The sequence below is a fragment of the Portunus trituberculatus genome, chromosome 41 (genome assembly GCF_017591435.1).
Source record: "Portunus trituberculatus isolate SZX2019 chromosome 41, ASM1759143v1, whole genome shotgun sequence".
Lineage (NCBI taxonomy): Eukaryota > Metazoa > Arthropoda > Malacostraca > Decapoda > Portunidae > Portunus > Portunus trituberculatus.
In genome coordinates, this window is record NC_059295.1 from 20,593,441 (window position 1) to 20,617,236 (window position 23,796).

Sequence of the window (23,796 nt, forward strand, 5' to 3'; positions counted from 1 at the left end):
TGTGTCTTGGTGGATGGATGGTTGGGTGGTTGTTCAGTGCATCTACACCACCTATATAGACAATCGCATGGGCGTGTATTGGTGATTATGGTGGAGCCGGTGGTGAAAGACAAGGATCTTTATGGTGATAGTGATGGTAGTGGACAACAGTGACGTGTGTTGACAGTGATAGTGAATGATGAGGATATGTGTAGTGATAGTGATGATGGTGAATAACTAGCACATAAGAAGAGGAAACATGATGGGACAATGGTGATGAGTGGTGGTGACGGTGATGTTGATGCGGTGAGTGACGAGATGTGATGCGGTAATGCCAGTGATGTTTATTAAGCAAGGCAAACGTCTCATCCCTCAGCTTCGTCAAAATGTGAAGAAAACAAGATCAAGGTTCCCTCCGTAAGATAAACTCTATGTTAGACTTCCATCCGTGAGTCTAAGGTGGTGTTCAGTGGATAGAGAAAGAGTGAGCGATGTGGACAGTGTTGTGCAGGTGCTGTGCTAGCCCGACTGTTCCGTCACGTGTGTGCAAGGAAAGCAACGAAATGATAGAAATTGAACCGAGACTACAGACTTTTTACAGGGATAACACTATTCTAGTTTCAGGGATAAGAGGTGATGGAAATTAACCCATTTAGTGCTGCATTTCTACCTTGAGTTTTGGGTTATGATTAGACCATTTTTTTGACATTAGGAAGGGTCTATGGAGGAAAAAATATTAATGGCCACAGTCTTTACTATTTTAATCCCCACATAAGTTTCTGAAGCTGTATAGAATCATCAAATAGTAAGAAGAATTAATATGGAAACGCGCCATGGTACTGAAGGGATTAAGCTGAAACTACAGACACTTTACAGGGATAACAACATTTTAGACTCAGAGTTAAGAGGTATAAAAATTGACCTGAAACTACAGACATTTTACTGGGATAACAAATGATTTAATTTCAGGGTTAAGAGGTGATGGAAATTGAGGCGAAACTATAGACACCATATAGGGATAATAATAATCTAGTCTCATGGTTACAAGGTGATGGAAACTGAACCGAATTTGCAAATATCATACTGGGATAGGAATATTTTAGTCTCAGAGCGTTAAGAGGTGATGGAAGTTCAGGATAAACTGAAAAACAATACTCAGATATTAAAAAAGACTTTCAAGGGAACGAGGTATAAATTCAGCAAAATCATAAATAATGCACAAGATTAACAACGTACCTAATCTCAAGGGACGAAGTGATACAGGTTAAGCCAAGACTACAAGCAATATACAAGACTAACATTTTATCTACATCAAGGGACGAAGAGATGCAAGTTGACTCAAAACTGCAAACAACACACACTGAATAAACAAGCGCAGTACCATGGCGCGTTTCCATATTCATTCTGCTTACTATGTGGTGATCTTATATAGCTTCAGAAACTCATATGGGGGATTGAAATAGTGGAGACTGTGGCCATAAATCTTCTTACCTCTATAGACTCTTCCTAATGTCAAGAAAATGGTCTAATCGTGCACAAATTTCAAGGTAAGAATGTGTCCCAGTATTAAAGATGTTAATATTGCCTGTTTCATATCTCTATCATACGCGTTGTCTTTTTTTATCCATATATGCCACGATCTTAGGAGCATAAGAACAAAAAAATAGGGAGAACCTGCAAGAAGTCATCAGGTCTTCACGTGGCAGTCCCAGTATACCTCATACCTGCATGTACCCGCATCCCATCCCCGTCCATAAATCTGTCCAATATTTTAAACCCTTCCATTGCCTCGCTAAGGGATATATTTCCTGCACCTTCCTTCTCAGCTCTTAATTAAAGGCTGCTGAGGGATGCACTACGGAAAGAGAAAGGGGATGACATAAGCAACGCACTCCTTGCCACTCTGTGATATGTAAGGACCATATTTTGCAACACTTCGGCTCCTCACCTCCGCTGATTTCAAAGGACTGTAGTTAAATTGATACGGATCTTTAAAGGTGTTTGTATAATTCTAGTGAAATGTTAACAAGGTTTCTGCATTACCAACAGGACAAATTACCTTTAGAACTCTGCTTATTGTCTCTGTAGTCCTTAGAAACAGTCGCCGTGAGAGAGGAAAGTGTTTCTGAATGTGGCACTATGACCAAACATCACAAATTCTAAAATTCTTCGATCCGCTCTTGTTGAAAATTCTAATGATATCTTTATGGCTCAAGTGATAGATTACCAAAATTCCTACCTCCTCAAAAGGAAAAGATACTCTTGAGAAATTGGCTAATCATCTCTGGCTTTGGAAAATAGACGTGGTGAGGGAAAGCAATGCGTTTCTTAATACAACCCGCGAAGTATGAGCGTCTGTCTCTCGCCTCGCTGCACCTTGCACGTGCCTGTATGGGTGTGGCTCTGTCCCCCTCCCCTTGCCTTAACACACACACACACACACACACACACACACACACACACACACACACACACACACACACACACACACAGCGCCTCCTTCTGCTGTTCAGGTTGAGAGAGACGCCCGTACTTAGAAACACCTCCTTTTGTTACGACAACTTTCCAAGGCCACAGAAACAACTGGCAGGGTTTTCAAGATAGTTTTCTCCTCGTAGTGAATTAAAAAACTTGTCAATCTATTACCAGAACCATAGCAATACTCTTAAAAACACGAAAATCTTCAACTGGAGCCTTTGGAAAGCAGTGATGGTGAGAGAGCAAAGCGTTTGAGAATACGGGACAGAGAGAGAGAGAGAGAGAGAGAGAGAGAGAGAGAGAGAGAGAGATCCCCACTTTGATGGATGGAAAAAGATGGTGAAAAGGGATGTGAGTATAAAAATGGAGCGAAAAACAAAAAAAAGCATACGGGATGACAAGAATGGCAGGAAGGAGGGAAAGGAGGAAAAAACAGACGAAAGGAAAGTAAAAAAGAACGAAAAACAGTAAAGAACAGAGAATAAAGGAAAGGATTACTCAGGGGAAGAAAAGAGAATGAAGGGAGAAGTGAATAAGAGAAGAAAAGGCAGGGAAGAAATAAAAGATAGAGGAAAGGGAGGAATGTTTGATGAAGGAGGAAATTAGAGAGAGAGAGAGAGAGAGAGAGAGAGAGAGAGAGAGAGAGAGAGAGAGAGAGAGAGAGAGAGAGAGAGAGAGTGAGAGGAGGGGTGAAAGGAGGAGAAAGAGGGAAGGTAATGCGTTGGAGTCGCCTAGTGTGTGTGTGTGTGTGTGTGTGTGTGTGTGTGTGTGTGTGTGTGTGTGTGTGTGTGTGTGTGTAAAGGGGCAAGGAAAGGGAGGAATGATGGGATCAGTGCGCTACCTTTGATGAGAGGAGGTATGTAAGGCTTCTCTCTCTCTCTCTCTCTCTCTCTCTCTCTCTCTCTCTCTCTCTCTCTCTCTCTCTCTCTCTCAACTTTCCTTCTTCTTCTTCTTCTTCTTCTTCTTCTTCTGAGAGAGAGAGAGAGAGAGAGAGAGAGAGAGAGAGAGAGAGAGAGAGCAGTCCTTGTCATTCCCCTCCCTATCACACCACCACCACCACACTTCACTCATCTTATTTCACCACTACGTTTTTTCCATCTCACTCTGCTATCACACCACCACCACCACCACTGCCATGCGCCTTCCTTCCTCACCCTCTTAACACTCTCATATCACCCACACCCTGCCACCCTTCCAATCCTGCCACCCTGCCACGCCTTCCTCACCCCCGCGACACGCCACGCCAGGTGTCTTATCAGCCCGTCAGTCTGCCTGCCCACCACCCTCACCACTGTAGCACCCATACCAGACTAACCATAGCCATGCCCTCTTGCCAGTGAAAGCCTCACCCACACCCCACGGCCAGCGAGCGCCCTTGTCAAGCACCTGTCAGCCTTGCCTCGTCACCCAGCCAACCATCCTCCAGGGCACCGTTGTAGATAAGATCGTTTCTCGCCAAAAATTCTCCTAGCGTCTCTTGGCTCCGCTGTGTGTGTGAAGACGTGCTCTCCAGTCACGGTGCTCACGTCACGTACATGGTTGTTACCTCGTGGGATTAATAGTTCTGCTCTATGTTAACGAGTGTGTGGGTCTAACAGTTACCTGCTTATTGAGGCTGTCTGTGTTCTGATTAAGGAGGAAAGCGGAAAGGAAGAAAATGGATTGTAAAGAGGGAAAGAAAGGATCAATTGTTATAGAGAAGAGTCATTGTACGCAGCATAGCAAATATTAAGGAAGAATAAAACCAAACTTTAAAGAAAAGTCAAAGATAATTCAAATGATAGATTGAATAACGAGAAGGAGCGTTAAGGAAGACTGAAGGAAAAATTTGGAAGAAAGTGAAGGAAAGTTTAGATAAGTGATGGATTAAGCAATGAGAGGACAAGTCAGTGTACATTCATGGCAATGGCAAATACTGAGGGAAAGTCGCCGGTATTAAAATGATGATATGATAAGCTGATAATTTAGTGAAAAAGAGACAGAAATTAAGAAAAGAAGTCTGTCACTGTGCCCACAACCATTATCATCATCACCATCAGCAACAACAACAACAACAGCAACAACAACAGCAAGCGTCATGTTCAAGAAAATCAAAAGAATGTCCTCCATTTCACTTCCGGAATTTCGACGCAGAAGACGTAAGTTATTCCTCGCTCACTCACTCACTCACTCACTCACTCACTCCATAGTCAGTCCGTCAGTTATTCAGTCACTCACTCACTCACTCACTCACTCACTCATCATTCACTCACTCCACAATCAGTCCGTCAATTATTCAGTCAGTCACTCACTCACTCACTCACTCACTCACTCACTCACTCCACAGTCAGTCCGTCAGTCAGTCAGTCTGTCACTCACTCACTCATTCATTAATTCCACTGTTAAGCAATCATTCATTTATTCATTCAGTCAGTCAGTCAGTCAGTCAGTCAGTCACTCACTCACTCACTCACTCACTCACTCACTCACTCACTCACTCACTCTCTCAATATATCAATCAGTCAGTCAGTCAGTTAATAATTCAAGTAATAAATTATTCTCGTTTACTTTTTAGGTCTGTCATTCTGTCTCATTTTACTTTAACTTTTATTCTTTGTATCTCTCTCTCTCTCTCTCTCTCTCTCTCTCTCTCTCTCTGGTAAAACTTCTCCGTATACTTTTTCCTCCCTCCCTCCGTTCCTCACCCTTCCTTCCATCCTTCTTTCTATATATACTCTCAGCGCACAAAGTACCCTGAGAGAGAGAGAGAGAGAGAGAGAGAGAGAGAGAGAGAGAGGTCGTTATGTTATTTTACAGTTAATATTGATAAATTAATGAGGAGATTACTCAGCTATTATTAATAATGACAAATGGTTGCTGCTATGAAAATACTAACTTTCTCTCTCTCTCTCTCTCTCTCTCTCTCTCTCTCTCTCTCTCTCTCTCTCTCTCGTAAAAGGCAGCCAGAGGGGACGGAGTGACGGGAGAGTGAATGTTACCTCCCTTCTTAGTATTTTCAGTCCTACAGCGAACCAGAGTAGCGTCAGGAGAAGTGATGATGTCAGACTGGTAACGCAGGTGACTCAACATACAGACAAGTTTGAATCGCTTCTCTGTCTATCATTAACATTTACCTATGAACCATTTAGTGACTGTCTGCTTTTGTTTATCTTCCTGTTTCTGTTTTGTATTGAGTTCCTTTTTCGTTTTTCGTTTTTCAAGTGGTTGTCTGAAGCGCGTGTCAGATGAGGCATTTAACACCTTCAGTACTGGGACGCATTTTTTACCTTGAGTTTTGGGTGCGATTAGACGATTTTATTTACATTAGGAAAGGTCTATGGAGGTCAGCAGTTTAATGGTCAGAGTCTTCACTGTTATAATACTGACGTAAGTTTCTGAAGCTGTATAAAATCACCAAATAGTAAGCAGAATGAATATGGAAACGTGTCATGGTAGTGAAGGGATTAAGAAGGATTTTAAGAGGGAGATTTTAAGGCATTTATCTCCTTCTTTTGGCTAACTCTCTTGGGACTGCACGGGGACTGACAACTAAATGGGCCTTTTATGTTTCACTCTCCTTGTTATCCTTGTCCAGTTTTCCCCATTTACATTAAAAAATAATCCAAAGAAAATGAAGGAGTCTGACTAAATACGTGAAGATGAGTCAGTAGTGTCATTATTATTAGCATTATTATCCACCACCACCACCACCACCACCACCACCACCATCATCATCATCATCATCATCATCATTATCGTCGTCGCCTTCCCCTCTCACCACGACAATCCTGCAGGCCACAGAGACAACTAGCCGAGTTTTTTAAGGCAGTTTCTCCTTGCCAGTCTAATACCAGAACCATAAAAAATACTCTTAAAAGCACGAGTATCTTTGGAAAGCAGTGATGGTGTGAGAGCAAAGCGTTTCAGAATACAGGCTAGTCTGTGTAGATGGTGATGACTGATGAGGCAGCCAAGTGTCTAGTAGGAAGATTAGAAGTTTATGAGAGATAGGTCAGTGTTGTCATCATTATCATCATCATCATCACCATCATCATTACCATCATCATCATCATCATCGTCATCTTTGTTTTTTTCCCACGTATAGAAGATTTAACGGGTTTCTGTAGCGTCCCTTTATTTTTGCTATATTATAATGTTCTCTATTTATCATTCCACAGCATGGCCTTCACATTGTACGTATAACGCCGAACTCTCTTAGAAGGCGAGAATATTAACGTTGTCACTTTGTTTTATTTATTCATTTATTCCTTTTCAACCCCTTCAGTACCATGACGCGTTCCCATATCCACTCTGCTTACTATTTGGTGATTTTATACAGCTTCAGGAAATCATGTGGGGAATTCAAATGGAGAAGACTGTGGCCATTAATCTTCTGACATCCATAGAGCCTTCCTAATGTCAATAAAATGGTCTAATCGTACACAGATCTCATGGTAAAAAAAATGTGTCCCAGTATTGAAGGGGTTTACAGTACAAGTTGAGATCATTTCGCGTTCAAAAGTACTCTGTTTCATCTCAGGTTCAGTCTCATTGCTTCGGAAAAAAAAAAAAGATTAAAACACGTACAAAAGGAGTGAACTGAGACCTTTGACTGACATGGGTTACAGTTAATTAGCGCCGAGATCATGTGAGTGCCGAATGTGTTAGGAGGCGATTCTTTGTTCATCTTTGCCACCGTCAGAGAGAGAGAGAGAGAGAGAGAGAGAGACGCACCAGTTGTCATAATTTTTCTTCGTATTTCCTCCCTCCTTCCCCCCTCACACACACACACACACACACACACACACACACACACACACACACCTCCTCCTCCTCCTCCTCCTCCTCATTCTCCTTCTCCTCCTCCTCCTCCTCCTCCTCCTCCTCCTCCTCCTCCTCCTCCTCCTCCTCCTCCTCCTCCGTACGCAAGTATACTACGAATGAAGAAGAGCTAAGCAATTTCCTCTCTTTCTGATGCGTGACACCTCCTCCTCCTCCTCCTCCTCCTCCTCCTCCTCCTCCTCCTCCTCTCCCTCCTAACCAACCTTTTTTTTTTAACTCTTCTTCTTCTTCTTCTTCTTCTTCTTTCATTATTATATCATCATTATTGTTATTAATATTATTATTATTATTATTATTATTATTATCATTATTATTATTATTATTATTATCATTATTATTATTATCATCATTTTTATAGCTTTTGTTGTTGTTGGTGGTGGTGGTAGTGATGGTGGTGGTGCTGGTGGTCGTTTTGTTGTTGTTGCTGCTGTTGTTGTTGCTGCTGTTGCTGTTGTTGTTGCTGTCGTTGTTCATGTTTGCTGCTGCTGTCATATTATCATTATTCATATCATTTTTCTTCCTCGTACCCATCCTCCTCTCAATCTCTCCTCCTCCTCCTCCCCCTCCTCCTCCTCGTGTCGGGCAGCGCGGCGCCGGAGCTTCGGGTGCGGCATTAATATTACACTGGAGGGAGATCGGGGGCAGGGTGTGAGGCCGGGGGAGAGAGTGGAAGGGCAGGGGGAGGGGAGAAGGGACGAGGGGGAAGGCAAGACACAGGTGGGTCATGTCAGAGGAAAGACAGATGTGTGACCGAGAGTAAACGACCACACGTGAATGGACATGTACGTACACACACACACAGACACACATACGCCCGGTAGCTCAGTGGTTAGAGCGCTGGCTTCAGAAGACCGGGGTTCGATTCCCCGGCCGGGTGGAGATATTTGGGTGTGTCTCCTTTGACGTGTAGCCCCTGTTCACCTAGCAGTGAGTAGGTACGGGATGTAAATCGAGGAGTTGTGACCTTGTTGTCCTGGTGTGTGGTGTGTGCCTGGTCTCAGGCCTATCCGAAGATCGGAAATAATGAGCTCTGTGCTCGTTCCGTAGGGTAACGTCTGGCTGTCTCGTCAGAGATTGCAACAGATCATACAGTGAAACACACACACACACATAAACACCGTCTTTATACACATGCACATCCTTCTTGCATAATTCTCCTTTTTTTCTGTCCTTTCTTCTCTCTTTCCCTTATTCCATTAGTTCTTTCTCGTCTCACTCTTTTCCTTCCTCTTTTCATTGTCTTTCTTTCCTCTGTCAAATAAAAGGGAGACAATTTGTCCTTATCGTTTATTTTTTCAACTATATAGTATCATCTCTGTTTATTTGTTTTCTTTTCTTTTTTGTCTTGTCTTCTTTTTTTCTCTCTCTTCCTTCAGCTGACGTCTCTAATCAACATCTCTCTCTCTCTCTCTCTCTCTCTCTCTCTCTCTCTCTCTCTCTCTCTCTCTCTCTCTCTCTTCCTTTTGTAAGTGTCTTTCCTTCCTCTACGAAATGAAGGGAACGGGATTATCCTTAACCACTTCATTATCGTGCCGCGTTTTTATATTCATTTTAGTTACTATTAGGCGATTTTATACAGCTTCAGAAACATATGTTGGGATTAGAATAATAAAGACTCTGGCTATTAAAATTTTGACCTCCATAGACCATTTTTAATGCAAATAAAATCGTTTAATCATGTCCAAAAATCATGGTAAATATGTGTGTCAGTATTGAAGGAGTTAAGTATCACAAGTATCACACATTGCTCCCTCTCTTGTATATATGTATTATTTTCTCTCTCCCTCGTGTAGGCGGCGTCGATAAGGGCCACCGTGCTCGCGTCGCCAACCTCAGGCCTGGCTCCCCCGCCCACCGCTCAGACGCCCTCTCCGTCGGCGACTACATCCTGGCGGTGAACGGCGTGCGCACCCAGGCCCTCAGCCACGCCCAGGTGGTGTCCCTCCTCAAGAATGCCGGAGAGAAGGTCGACCTGGAGGTGGAGTACGAGATTCCAAACTCCCGTAAGTATTTCAGTTGAACAAACACACTTTACTGCCACTACACGTCATTCGTTTGATTTTTGGTTCGTATTCTCAAACACTTCTTTTCTTCACTTCCACTATTTCAAAAGGTTTTATTTAAATTTACACTAGTTTTTTTCTAAGGTGTTTTTACGGTTCAATAGGCAGAGTGACAAGAATTCTGCATTATTAAATGGAGAAGCACTCTTGAAACCTCCGCTAGTCATTTCTGTGGCCCTTGAAAATATTTGTGGTGAGAGATCAAAGCGTTTCTGAATGCGGACCCAAGTGTATCTGATTGTTCATTGCTGTACTTTCAATATCTTCAGTACCAGGAAGCGTTTTCATATTCATTCTGCTTACTATTTGGCGATTCTATACAGCTTGAGAAACATATGTTGAAATTCGAATAGTAAAGACTTTTGCCATTATTTTTTTGACCTCCATAGACCCTTCCTAATGCTAATAAAATCGTTTAATCATACCCAAAAGTCATGGTAATAAATGCGTCTCAGTATTATCTATTGGTGTGGTACGTGATGGCGGTCCAGCCTGTAGAAACACAATTAATGTGGATTTCTCTTAACCCCTTCAGTGCTGGCACACATTTTTTATCTTGAGACTTGTGTGTGATTAGACCATTTTATTGACATTGGGAAGAGTCTGTTTACATCAGAAGATTAATGGTCACAATCTTCACTATTTCAATCCCCCCCCCCCACGCAAGTTTCTGAAGCTGTATAAAATCACCAAATAGTAAGCAGAATGAATATGGAAACGCGTCATGGTACTGAACGCAATGATTCTTCGTACAAGTCACTTATTAGAGCCACATTTTGTTAGCTAGAGTCACACTTTTCTCCATGAATATACATTTTTGAAGAAAAGATAGAACGTTGTGCCAGAGTTAGAAAGTAAAATGAGTTTGATTTGAAAAGAATGGAGAAAACGGAACGTAAGAGAGAATGGAAGATAGGGGGACCTAAACTATATGAGAGAGAGAGAGAGAGAGAGAGAGAGAGAGAGAGAGAGAGAGAGAGAGAGAGAGAGAGAGAGAGAGAGAGAGAGAGAGAGAGAGAGAGAGAGAGTGTGTGTGTGTGTGTGTGATAGACTGATGGACAGACAGACACACAGACAGCGAGAGAGACAAGCAGGAAGTGTGTAGTTATAAAGTGAGATTAGATGAGACCCAAGGAGGCTGGTCACACCTCTATCCGCATCCCGCCCACACTTCCCTACCCCTTCACTGCGTCCACCCTGCCACTGCACCTCTGACACTTCTTTTTTCTTCTTTATTTATGTAAGAGGAGAAAACTGGCCAAGGGTAACAGAAAGAGTAAACAAAAAGACCCATTTAGATGTCGGTTCTCGTGCAGGTTCGAAAGAATCAGCCAAAGGGATAAATGTCTTGAAACCTCCCTCTTAAATGAATTCAGGTCATAGGAAGGGTAGAGGAACAGAAGCAGCTAGGTATATAGAGAGAGTTCCAGAGTTTACCAGAGTTTACCACAGATCATTCAGAACGCTTCACACACCTCGAGCACCTCAGAAAACCAGAATACATTAGTGGGTGATGCCTTTTACTTCTCCCACTGTTAGATTCCTTTGGTTGTCCGCATCTCCAGTACCATGAGAAGGAATACCCACGATATTAGCCATTCAGAAAGTACCAGACGTCTCAACCAACTTAGAAAAACATAAGAGAGTGATCATTAATGTGTCTGTATCTCGTCCTCCTCGTGTTGCTATTCTTCACGTTCCTGTTTCTTAATCCCTTCAGTACTGGGACGCATTTTTACCATGAGTTTTGAGTATTATTAGATGATTTAATGACATTAGGAAGGGTCTATGGAGGTCAGAAGAACAATGGCCAGGATCTTCACTATTTTAATCCCCACATAAGGTTGTGAAGCCGTACAAAATCATCAACTAGTGAGCAGAAGGAATATCAAAACGTGTCATGGTACAGAAGGAATTAATCGCAGTCTTGATCAGAAATCTAATTATCTGCCACACCTACTTTAAATTTAGTGTTTTCTCTGAGTGAATTGTGATCTCCGTGTCAAATTAGACGACTTAAGACTAAAAAGACTAGGACATATTTCTCAACTTTTGACTAAGATTCTCTCTCTCTCTCTCTCTCTCTCTCTCTCTCTCTCTCTCTCTCTCTCTCTCTCTCTCTCTCTCTCTCTCTCTCTCTCTCTCTCTCTCTCTCTCTCTCTCTCTCTCAGAACAATGAAATGAAACAAACAACACACATTAAAAAGAGAATAGTTTGATGTCAAAGAAACAACAAAGACAACAAACGCGTGATTAAGCTCATTTCCAACATCAAAGAAAATAGCAATGGTCAAATTTCCAGTTTATCAAAGAAAAGATACGTAATGGAAAACGAAACGAGGATAACTAGAGTGGCAGGGAGATATACACCTAACGAAAGTAATAAAAAACACTAGAAAGGTAGTGAAGATGGAACAAAGGGACCCCGGGACGAACTGACCAACTATTAATAATGTGGAGGAACGTCTCAATTTATACGTAAGCTTACACGAAAGACCACTTGACTTATTTGAATCCCACATTGTCTCAACATCCCCCTCCCCTTCCTCTCCTCCCGCTTCCCTCCTTGAAGAATCCCGCACACCTGCAACCACACCCCGCCTCTCTGCAACCCCTTTCCACTGCATTCCCACCACCATCATCAACACCGCTACCACCGCCACCAACACCTGGCTCTCGTCACCTGTCAGACTTGAGTGTCAGCTGCGGCTACCGGGCACACACACACACACACACACACACACACACACACACACACACACAGAGAGAGAGAGAGAGAGAGAGAGACACACACACACACACACACACACACACACACGCCCGGTAGCTCAGTGGTTAGAGCGCTGGCTTCACAAGCCAGAGGACCGGGGTTCGATTCCCCGGCCGGGTGGAGGTATTTGGGTGTGTCTCCTTTGACGTACACGCCCCTGTTCACCTAGCAGTGAGTAGGTACGGGATGTAAATCGAGGAGTTGTGACCTTGTTGTCCCGGTGTGTGGTGTGTGCCTGGTCTCAGGCCTATCCGAAGATCGGAAATAATGAGCTCTGAGCTCGTTCCGTAGGGTAACGTCTGGCTGTCTCGTCAGAGACTGCAGCAGATCAAACAGTGAAACACAGAGAGAGAGAGACACACACACACACACACACACACACACACACAGTACATAGTAGAGAGAGAGAGAGAGGAAGGTTTACATTATGTTCGTCATGGTAGCGACGTGTTTACAGAAAGACATCATTGAGTCTGTCTGTCCCTTGTGATAGTTGATCTGCTGCGACGGACAAATTAGTCACTCTCTCTCTCTCTCTCTCTCTCTCTCTCTCTCTCTCTCTGTGTGTGTGTGTGTGTGTGTGTGTGTGTGTGTGTGTGTCTCTCTCTCTCGTATTGGACTTGAGGTAACATCCTGTTTCGAAGACATAACACAATTGAAAAGTTTTTATCATTGTTTTAAGGATGAAATGCTATTCTGAGGATAAAAAGAAAATTAGATAATAAATGTATTCAGACAGAAAAATTCTATAGGGAAATTACTTTTTTTGTTGCAGAAACGCCTTGTATTGTAGGAATGCATAGATATCTCATAAACAGTATCGCTTAATACGAACAGTTTTGTGAGGAGCAATGAGTCTGCTGCTGTTTTCTCTCTCTCTCTCTCTCTCTCTCTCTCTCTCTCTCTCTCTCTCTCTCTCTCTCTCTCTCTCTCTCTCTCTCTCTCTCTCTCTCTCTCTCTCTCTCTCTCTCTCTCTCTCTCTCTCTCTCTCTCTCTCTCTCTCTCTCTCTCGTGTGCTTAATTGAGGAAACAATGAGGTAGATGGTTTCATAATTCACCAGTGTAAGGAGACGGAGGAGTAAAGATATCGACGATTGCCTCTGCTTGAATACAGTGTGAGGAAATCAAACATTCTTTTAGAGCTTTGTTTCCCCTGTGTGATACAAATTCTGATATTATCGTTTTATTGTTTGTTAGTATTTTCGCAGCAGTTTTTGGTCCAAGTTGCAAAGAGTTCTTTCTTTGTTTATCTTTTACATACCGTAGATTTATATTGGCTAACTTATTAATAGATAAAGTAGTGAAAGTAGCGTAAACATCTATTGACACATTTATTTAATCGAGTTATTTTGTAAGATAATTGTAGATGAATAAGATTTTGTCTTTAACACATGAAGAAGCGGAAAGAACAACTGGAGGGAAGCGTGGTCTCGTTAACACAAACAAAGGGAACAGTAAGGAAGAACAAGTAGCACCAATGTTGGCCTTACGAAGTGTTTGTAATTAGGCAATCAATGCTATCTGTCATATCCAAAGTAGGCGAAGAGTGAATCAAAACATGAATTACAACAGAAATATCAGCTATGAACGTCAATTGAGGTGGTGTGGGCGGGCGTGCGGGTGTGATGGGTGAGGTGCGGGGTGGGCGTGGTATATGGCGTGGCGACCGCCACTATTCCTGGTGCTGGCGCGCAGCCACCCCCTCCCCTCCCCACCCCTCCCTCCCTGCCTCCCTCCTTGCTTTATGCACGCGACGGTCGCACATGTTCTCTGTGACTAGTGCCGAGACGGAATGAGCGGCCGGATGGAATGTAGCATGAGAGAGGTGGTGAACTGCGGTTGTTGGTGATTTACTGCCCCAGTATGCAGGAGGTGTTCATGCATTCTCGGATAGAAGAACACCATTATTTGGGCGAACACCTGGCAAAAGGCATCAGTTGTGGACATACACACACACACACATACACACACACACACCGCGTAGTGTAGTGGCTAGCACGCTCGACTCACAATTGAGAGGGCCGGGTTCGAGTCCCGGGAAGCAAATGGACAAGCCTCTTAATGTGTGGCCCCTGTTCACCTAGCAGTAAATAGGTACGGGATGTAGCTCGAGGGGTTGTGGCCTCGCTTTCCCGGTGTGTGTTGTGTATGTTGTGGTCTCATTCCTACCCGAAGATCGGTCTATGTGCTCTGAGCTCGCTCCGTAATGGGGAAGACTGGCTGGGTGACCAGTAGGAGACCGAGGTGAATTACACACACACACACACACACACACACACACACACACACACTAAAATCACAGTTCAGGGTTACTTGCGTGGACTCGTAATGGAAATTAAAACATCAAGTTAGCACGTCCCAAAACACCCTTTTAGCCGCCACTCCTCCCTTACTGTCCTGCATGTCATTGAAATGCCGCTACCTGAGCCTCGCACTCCTCCCTTAGCGGTCATGCGACAGCGGCGGCGGCGGTAGCGGTGGCGGGTAAGGTCCGGGTCGGGGTGCGAGCCAGTGTGGCACTCAGTGTGTGGCACTCAGTGGTGTGGGCAGGCTTAGTGTTGGCTCGTGGCACCTGCGTTACCTCCACCGCCTGTGTGTTGTCGTATCACGCGCTTCCTTACGAGGGTCCGCTGAAGAGCCTGACGGGAGAGACAGACTCAAAAACCCTTAGCGAAAAGTTTTTATACTGAACGTATATAGTGTGCGTTGAAGAAACCGTTATACCCAGCTAAGCTAAAGTCGTGTCATGTATTTTGTTATTATGTGTTGTGCTTTGCCATTTCGTGTGCAGGAAGAGACAGAACGAGGCGGGATGAACCAGCCAGGCTCAGCATAGGTCACGGTGTTGAGAGGGATCGACGGTGCGGACAGAACCGGTGCCTTCATACACTACCTGTCACTACCACCACCACCACCACCATCACCACCGCCACCTGGCACCTAATAAGAGGCTTAACTCGCATCCCCTTTCCCCCCCCACACACACACACACGAGGAGGGAGATACTCATTTTTCCATTGATTCAACTTAAGGATTTCATTAACACTGCCTTAAGTTGCCAGCATTACATTAGTTTTTTTTTTTCCAAACAAAAGACAGAGATGGATTTTTCATTAGTGTGTGTGTGTGTGTGTGTGTGTGTGTGTGTGTGTGTGTGTGTGTGTGTGTGTGTGTGCGCTCCGATAATCTGCTTCATCTGTGACCTAAATTTATTCTGGCAAACTTAATGTTTACGTTGGTGTGAGTGTGTCATTTTGATGCTCTTGCTGAGTGTGTGTGTGTGTGTGTGTGTGTGTGTGTGTGTGTGTGTGTGTGTGTGTGTGTGTGTGTGTGTGTGTGTGTGTGTGTGTTTGTAGCTACACACACACACACACACACACACACACACACACACACACACACACACACACACACACACACACACACACTTGTTGACTGTTTTTACCCTTAGATCTGATGTTTTATTGCCAATCTCTTCCTCCACTTCAGAGAGCGCCTAATAAGGGTTGTTCATCAGAGGACTATAGCATCACTGGTGAAGAAATCTCGGTTCACTTTCCAAAATGAAAATAGTTAAGGAACAAGCGCGTAATGTCCTCCTTTAGTAAGATTAACCTTTTTTTATTACCATGACGTGTTTTCATATTTATTCTGCTTGCTATTTAGCGATTTTATACTCCTTCAGGAACTTATATGGGGACTAAAATAGTGAGGACTCTGGCCATTAATCATCTGAACTCCATAAACCCTTTCAAATGTAAATAGAATCATCTGATCACATCCAAAGCACAAAATAAAAATGCGTCCCAGTACTGAAGAGGTTAAGAATCCGCATTGTCTTCGCTAAATCACCAACAATAAATAGAAAATAAAAGGAAGGGTTCAAACTATCATATATATATATATATATATATATATATATATATATATATATATATATATATATATATATATATATATATATATATATATATATATATATATATATATATATATATATATATATATATATATATATATATATATATATATATATATATATATATATATATATATATATATCACTCGTTAAAAGTTGTAGTGGGACATTCTTCTCGTTATATATGAGTATACTGTGTTAGCTCTCTCTCTCTCTCTCTCTCTCTCTCTCTCTCTCTCTCTCTCTGGGGAAAATGAAAGAATTGCTAGTAACACTGGTAGAATATGAAAGAAAAGAGTATAATAGTTTGTCCTATCTTATTTCAATCAGCAAGTATTTAAATAATCGATATATCACCGGACTATAGTAATTAATATCTAAAGTCGTGCTTCATTAGTTTGAATGGTACGCAGCTCATCTCTAAAGTAGCTTCCATTACTGCAAGACCACATCAGCCATCAGCATGACTCCTGGAACAGTTATCTTGTAGCGTGGTGTCATTCGCCTCGTCTCTATGGCGGCGGCAAGAACAAGTGGTGAGTGATAGGGTGGCAGTGCTCAAGGTTTTAACCCCTTCAGTACCATGACACGTTTTCATATTCATTCTGCTTACTATTTGGTGATTTTATACAGCTTCAGAAACTTATATGGGGTTTGAATTAGTGAAGACTCTGGCCACTTGTCTTCTGACCTCCATAAACTCTTTCTAGTGTAAGTAAAATCGTCTAATCACACCAAAAAATTCATTATCAAACTGCGTACCAGTACTGAAGGGGTTAAAGGAAAGCGCCGCTATTTGCCACGCTGTCAACATGTGTCACTCAGGCCAAGGTTGAATCTGAAAACGCCTTAAAAGTAGAGTTAGAGAAGATTACTATAAAGAATGATGACATTCGATGAATTAGCTAGCACAATTTTGCTAAACTAGTGATAGTAAATAGGAAAATAAACTGAAGGACTCAAACGATAGAAAATGCAATATAATTCACTCGCTAGATTATATCAAACAATAGAATGGAAGATGTTAGGCGAGGTGGTTCTCTGACGCTAAGGGAGAAAGGAAAGAGACGGTGGTTTATGTGCTCTCTCCGGATAGTGGATAGTGACGCATCTTTGTTGAGGAACCTTGACTATAAAAGTAGTATAGTAATGACAGATCATTTTTAATGTTGATCAATATAATGATGAAAGTCTTGAATCCACTGTACAGGAAGGCGCTGTGTCAATAACGACTCGTGTGTCAATGGTAACACAGTGGCCTTCATTGTGGCGGTGTTTTGCCTCCAGTGCCAAAAATGTAAGGGGCGTGAGGCACCTGAGAGTTAATGTAGTATGTCGCGAAGGTTTATAGAAGTGCCAACTCTGTTGCTCTGCCAGTTTGTCTCTCTCAGTGTGGACTTGTCGTTACCATCTCTCTCTCTCTCTCTCTCTCTCTCTCTCTCTCGATAAATTAGATAGACTGATTCTCTCTCTGTGTGTGTGTGTGTGTGTGTGTGTGTGATTCACTGTTTGATTCACTGTTTGATCTGCTGCAGTCTCTGACGAGACAGCCAGACGTTACCCTACGGAACGAGCTCAGAGCTCATTGTTTCCGATCTTCGGATAGGCCTGAGACCAGGCACACACCACACACCGGGACAACAAGGTCACAACTCCTCGATTTACATCCCGTACCTACTCACTGCTAGGTGAACAGGGGCTACACGTGAAAGGAGACACACCCAAATATCTCAACCCGGCCGGGGAATCGAACCCCGGTCCTCTGGCTTGTGAAGCCAGCGCTCTAACCACTGAGCTACCGGGCCGTTTGTGTGTGTGTGTGTGTGTGTGTCTGTGTCTATTTAACCATCCATCACTGAACCATCAAGTAGTACAGTACTAATAGGACTACTTCCCTAACATATGTCAGTATAATGGGCGGGCGACATACCATGTGGTGGTGGTTGTAGTAGTGGCGTTGGTGGTTTGAATATTTTCTCATCCGTGAATGACAGGAAAAAAGAAAGAATAAATCTCTAAAATAAACCATTATGGAACTGCGCTGATTATGTGACAGAAATTCAACTGTGTGATGAGCTTTCTTGAGGTGAAGGTGTGTTTACTGTGTTGAGGGTGAGTAGCGGTTTACCATGGGCGGCCTGAAGGTGCTGGTGTGTGCATCTTTGTGAACAACTGTGATGAGAGTGAACCCATGATAGTGACAGCCTGCTGTTGACAAAAGTTTGAAGGAGTGTCGCATATCCACGCCATGTCATCGGGATGGCGGCTGGATTGGAGGGGCTCCTCGGGATCCTTATGGAGTCGTAATCGTGGTCACGGCGGCCCTGACAGTCTGGATCTGCTGAGCGGGGCGCAGCACGTCTCGTCATCCCCTACTGCAGAACGCGGTCGCCGCAGTGGTCTTCGTAAAAGATTTCTTTCCCTGACGGAGGGACTCGCAGGTTTCCTGGCAGGCGATAGGAAAGAAAAGGACAAGGACGTGGTCAGAACTGCTAATTTTCGTCCGTTCGATCACTCCCGGGACTTGGTCACCTCTGAATTTTGGCCGGACCAGACAAATAGCCTGCGGGGCAGTTCCAACAGTCTCTCTGCCTTCAGAGAAGCGCCCTCCGTACCCTCCAGATCCAGTTCCCGCCAGGAGCGCACCTCGGGCCACACCCTACCTACCGACGCCTCCGAGAAGTCTGAGAATGGTGCGGTACCAGCACGATGTAGGACGCCCACGGGGCCCATTAAGGCTCCACCCAGCCCGCCACCACGCAGGTTTTCCTTGTGGGCAGTGGACGTACAATATAGCCAATACTACTATTCAGATCAGATAATTTCCAACGCCAACCCTAGTTCTGCCTCACCTCAGCCTCGTCCACCCTCTTCAATACCTATCCACTGCAGCCCACCTTCTCCACGACCTGCCATCAAGGGCCCTCCCCTGTCGGCTGTCCGAGGCAGCAGCACGCCACCACGTTCCCCTCACACACCACGGCGACAACCCTCCCCAAAGAGTGAGACGCCGCCCACCAGTCGGGTGGGTTCACCAGTAATGCGGGGACGTAGCCTCTCTGACAGCAAGGTGGAGGGCCGTGGCAAGGGGTCCAGCAGGGCGGCGTGGTATCGACGCAAGTCTCAGGCGCGGCGCAACGCACAGTCACGTTAGTACAACACTCGCGAACAATGAATTACGTTTATCTTTTCCTCATGACCTCACCCACATCACAGCTTTTGGGTGCGGATACCCGATAGTGTGTGTGTGTGTGTGTGTGTTCAAACAAATTTCTCAATTACTGACAACGTTTGTAAACTAGCAAGTGCCACATGGACATTCTCTCTCTCTCTCTCTCTCTCTCTGTTTCAGCCTACCACGTACATTTCACAGCGTCCTAAGGAAATTTAATAGTTAACTCTCAAGCATCCTTGCAATTCTTCTAGTGATGGAAGTGTTCGTGTTTCAGCGGTGCAGGGGAGTGGATGTGTGGTGGCACGAACCGTGGGCGTCTTGTTGGAGAAGGAGGAAAACAGCTTTGGGTTTACAGTGCGAGGAGGCACTTCCCTTGACCCCTCCAAGACACGGCCACTGATCATCACTCATGTCAGGCCCGGCGGGCCAGCTGACAGGTGAGTATCTATTTAGTGACTGTGAGACTCTGTAAATATGGTTCCTTTACTACAGTCAAGTGTCATGCCTCCCTCAGTGTTGCCATGCCCCATTACAAGGAATTACATAATTGCCAAGAAAGAGGAAGCTTCCTCACTCTATATGTTTGACACAAGGCACTAGACTCATTCATTCAGACTCATAACAGTAGTCATTGAAAATTAGCAGAGGAACTGTGTGGTGTGTGTGTGTGTGTGTGTGTGTGTGTAATTCACCTCGGTCGTCTGCTGGTCACCCAGCCAGTCTTCGCCATTACAGAGCGAGCTCAGAGCTCATAGACCGATCTTCGGGTAGGACTGAGACCACAACACACTCCACACACCGGGAAAGCGAGGTCACAACCTTTCGAGTTACATCCCGTACCTATTTACTGCTAGGTGAACAGGGACCCACACATTAAGAGGCTTGCCCATTTGCCTCGCCGCTTTCCGGGACTCGAACCCGGCCCTCTCGATTTTGAGTCAAGTGTGCTAACCACTACACTACGCGGTGTGTGTGTGTGTGTGTGTGTGTGTGTGTGTGTGTGTGTGTTATCTTCTGTTCAAATTATATATCTATCAAATATGCATACATGGATGAGCAAGATTAATGGATAGAGCAAGTAGTAAGTGTTACATATGGTTGGTTTCCTTGCAGAGAGGGAACCATCAAGGCTGGAGACCGTCTGGTGGCTGTGGACGGACGAGACCTCAGCCACTGTTCCCTGAAGGATGCCCAGGAAATGCTGCAGAGAATAGAACGAGCAGCAACACTTACCATTGAGTATGTAAAGAGAGATGGAGAGAGATGTGTTTCTTCCACTGCCATCAAGTAGTGCAGCAGCTGAGAGGGGTCTGAGTCGGAAGTCTGTGTGCATTAGTCTAAGATCCAGACAGGTAATAAATGACAGGTAGAATTGGTGCACAGACTTGACTAAGTAAACATCCTGCTGGACAGACAAAGTCTAACCCCCAGTGTGAGTAAGTGTTTTATTACTCAGATTATACAGGCCCACACTGCCTCACACCTCTCCAAGCATGAGGCCCAGACTCCTCATGGTGAGCCATGGGACTCAGCTGCATCCTCCTCATGACCGGAACAAAGGCCATTATTGCACTGGCTACCATGTCTTTCCTTAATTGTTTCAACTTCTCACACCATCATTATAAAGCTATATATTTATATATATATATATATATATATATATATATATATATATATATATATATATATATATATATATATATATATATATATATATATATATGTGTGTGTGTGTGTGTGTGTGTGTGTGTGTGTGTATATATATATATATATATATATATATATATATATATATATATATATATATATATATATATATATATATATATATATATTACTTTATCATTGGAATCTTTTATCATCATAATCAATAGCAGTAAGAATCTAATTTTATTGATTATTGGAATAATTTTTACAGATTTAAGATTCATTAGATTTACAGATAGTATGTACAATACACGAGTTATGCTTTGCAGGTATGATGTGTCAGTGATGGAGAGTGTGAGGGCCTCAGGTGGGCCGCTGTTGGTGGAAATAGAGCGAGCTGCCGGCACATCACTTGGCATCAGCCTCACTAGTGCCCATCCGGAGCCGAGTACCATCATCATTGAAACCATCCGGCCCGCCAGCATTGCTGAAAGGTGATTGCATCCATGCCTTTCATCTCAGGGAACAGCAGGAATAGAGCACTTTTATACTTTTAATACTTATTCCACTGATACAGTAAAGATCATGGCTTAAGAGACTTAGCCTAAAGCCATACCAGTGGACAGAAAATCTTTATTCAAATTACAAGTAACAAAGAACATTTTTGAAAATCAAATACATGTTCACATGGAAAAGGCTGGCAATATCGTATACATAATCATAATTATGTGATCTGTGAAAAATTTTACATTTATATGTAACTCATCTTTGCTTGTGCAGTATTCAAATGGTATGTTTTAGGTATGTTCAGTTATTTCTACAACTAGTATGTGTGAAACCTTGCAGTGGTTGACATCACAGAAGTGTGGATGAAAAAGTCACCTGCCTTAATGCAGGAAGTAGTAACAATCCTAGACAACTGCATGTACCTCCATGTTCAGTAATATTGAGCCTCCCATCCCTGGTAAAGGTGTGGGGCGCTGGCAGTGAATGATGTGGTGGCAGCCATTGATGGCACCCGGCTGGACCAGCTGACAGTGGCAGAGGCAGCACAACTCCTCAAGACAGCACCAGGTTCCCATGTGACCCTGGAGATCATCCCTGGACCTGCAGCCCAGTCCAAGATACCCTTCTGCAGGGGTGAGACAGACAAACACACAGGGAATTAGATCCACAGAAAATATTTCATCTTATTAGTCTCACTGAATTCTAATGAAAAAATTTATATAGTAAGATGTGCATGTGCTTGGTCTCATTGTTGAAATATGGCACCTGATGAATGTATAGTAAACATAGCTGTGCACTGCAACAGCAAGGTCGTGTGTCTTTCAGTTTGGATGCAGGTGTTAGAATTGCCTAGTTATCATTTTGATTGTAGTTTTAACTTCTGAAGCTCTAGTGTAGACTGCCCTTAGCCTCTCCCTTGTGTTAATTACCTACTGTTGTTTGTGGGTCTTGAATAACGGTGCCATGAAATATTGATAATCATAGGTAGTTGTTATTAAATTAATGAATTGGTTCCAAAGAAAGAAATGATGAAAAACTATTATCTTGGCTACTTTCTTTTTGAGAGAGACAGCCTCAATACATGTTTGTATGTGTGTATCTATTAATCACTAGTATGAAAGACAAGTATATTAGTAATCAGTGTAATATTTTTCATACACATAACTAAGCTTGTGTATTGATTTGCTTCATTGTTCCAGGAGGTGGTGTGGCCTTTCCTCACCTGTATGGAGTGGTGGGCAGCAGCAGTGGGTATAATAGCAGTGGTGGGGGGGGAGGAGGGGGCTACTTATCCCCTGGCTCAAGTTACAACACCCTCACCTCCCAGAGAACACGCTCATCAGCTGCCCGGAGAGTCAATAGGAGACCCAGGCCAGGTGACCGCTCTGATACAGGTGTGTGTTTAGGTTACCTGGGTGGGGACATGTTTTGTAAGTCTGTTTCTATGTCTTCTGTGTCCCTTCTGTTTGTCTCTTTTTTGTTAGTCTGTCTGGATTTGTATGTTTATTTCTTTCCTTGTCTGTCAGTCTCTCTCTCTCTCTCTCTCTCTCTCTCTCTCTCTCTCTCTCTCTCTCTCTCTCTCTCTCTCTCTCTCTCTCTCTCTCTCTCTCTCTCTCTCTCTCTCTAAGTAGCTACTATAACTAATGAATACACTGAAAATATACTGCTGACAATGATGAAAGGAAAGACAAAAGCCAGTAGGTATGCTCAGCTCAGCACTAAACTCACACAAATAGCAAAGCATTTGTCTGGCCAAACCCTCACCAGTTATGGTCCTAATTGTTTGTTGCTACTCTTACATGCCTTCTCTTCTCTTTTATATTGATATTCTATTGTCTCAAGGCCTGTTGCAGTTTTATGTCGCTACTTCATCTTGATGCTTAGCTTAATGAAAAATATTGCATATGTACAGTAAAGTCCCGGGTTACATCGGTGTCGAGTTACGTCAAACTCGTAGTTACGTCAGTCCACTATAAGGCAATTTAAGATTAAAAAATTGAAAATTTATAAATCGTAAAGTGCAGGATTTATTGTTATTGTTGGTGGTTACCCACCACACTGCCCACCTCATGCTTGAATACAATAACACCCTGCCTCAATTCCACCACACCATCGCCCCTGGCAAGAGTGTTATCCTACTTCTGCGTTTACTGACTCAAGTTCTTAGTATCTTGCTCAATGGCACCAAAGAGAAAACTCCTTAGTGACAGCAGTGATGCTAAGACAAGGAAAACCATTACGCTACAAGAAAAAAGAGGACATAATTAAAAGACATGAGAAGGAAGGCAGCAGCTGTGTGTGAGGGAGTGAAGAAGAAAATGGGAAGCCCGTTACCATGACAACAGGGAGGTTGACGACCTTGAGGGCTCGCGCACCCATCACAACAATAATAACTCCGGAGCCTTCGCCTGGGCCACACGACACTCGCAGCTCACTT

At 43.5% G+C, this 23,796-nt stretch overlaps 1 protein-coding gene across 14 annotated transcripts in view; it reads left to right on the plus strand.

The window, feature by feature from the left end:
- Positions 1–23,796, plus strand: part of LOC123516781 (glutamate receptor-interacting protein 2-like) — a 136,082-nt gene that overhangs the window by 99,500 nt on the left and 12,786 nt on the right. For 11 of the 14 annotated variants that reach the window (XM_045276422.1, XM_045276424.1, XM_045276423.1 and 8 more), the window contains 6 exons: positions 9,072–9,281; positions 19,480–19,642; positions 20,319–20,444; positions 21,182–21,346; positions 21,823–21,992; positions 22,559–22,753. In XM_045276422.1, coding sequence (XP_045132357.1) covers positions 9,072–9,281; positions 19,480–19,642; positions 20,319–20,444; positions 21,182–21,346; positions 21,823–21,992; positions 22,559–22,753 — 1,029 coding nt within the window. Of the gene's footprint in view, positions 1–9,071; positions 9,282–14,625; positions 14,704–17,784; positions 19,180–19,479; positions 19,643–20,318; positions 20,445–21,181; positions 21,347–21,822; positions 21,993–22,558; positions 22,754–23,796 lie in introns of those variants that run through there. The other 3 variants (XM_045276428.1, XM_045276436.1, XM_045276429.1) reach the window with 3 other exon arrangements.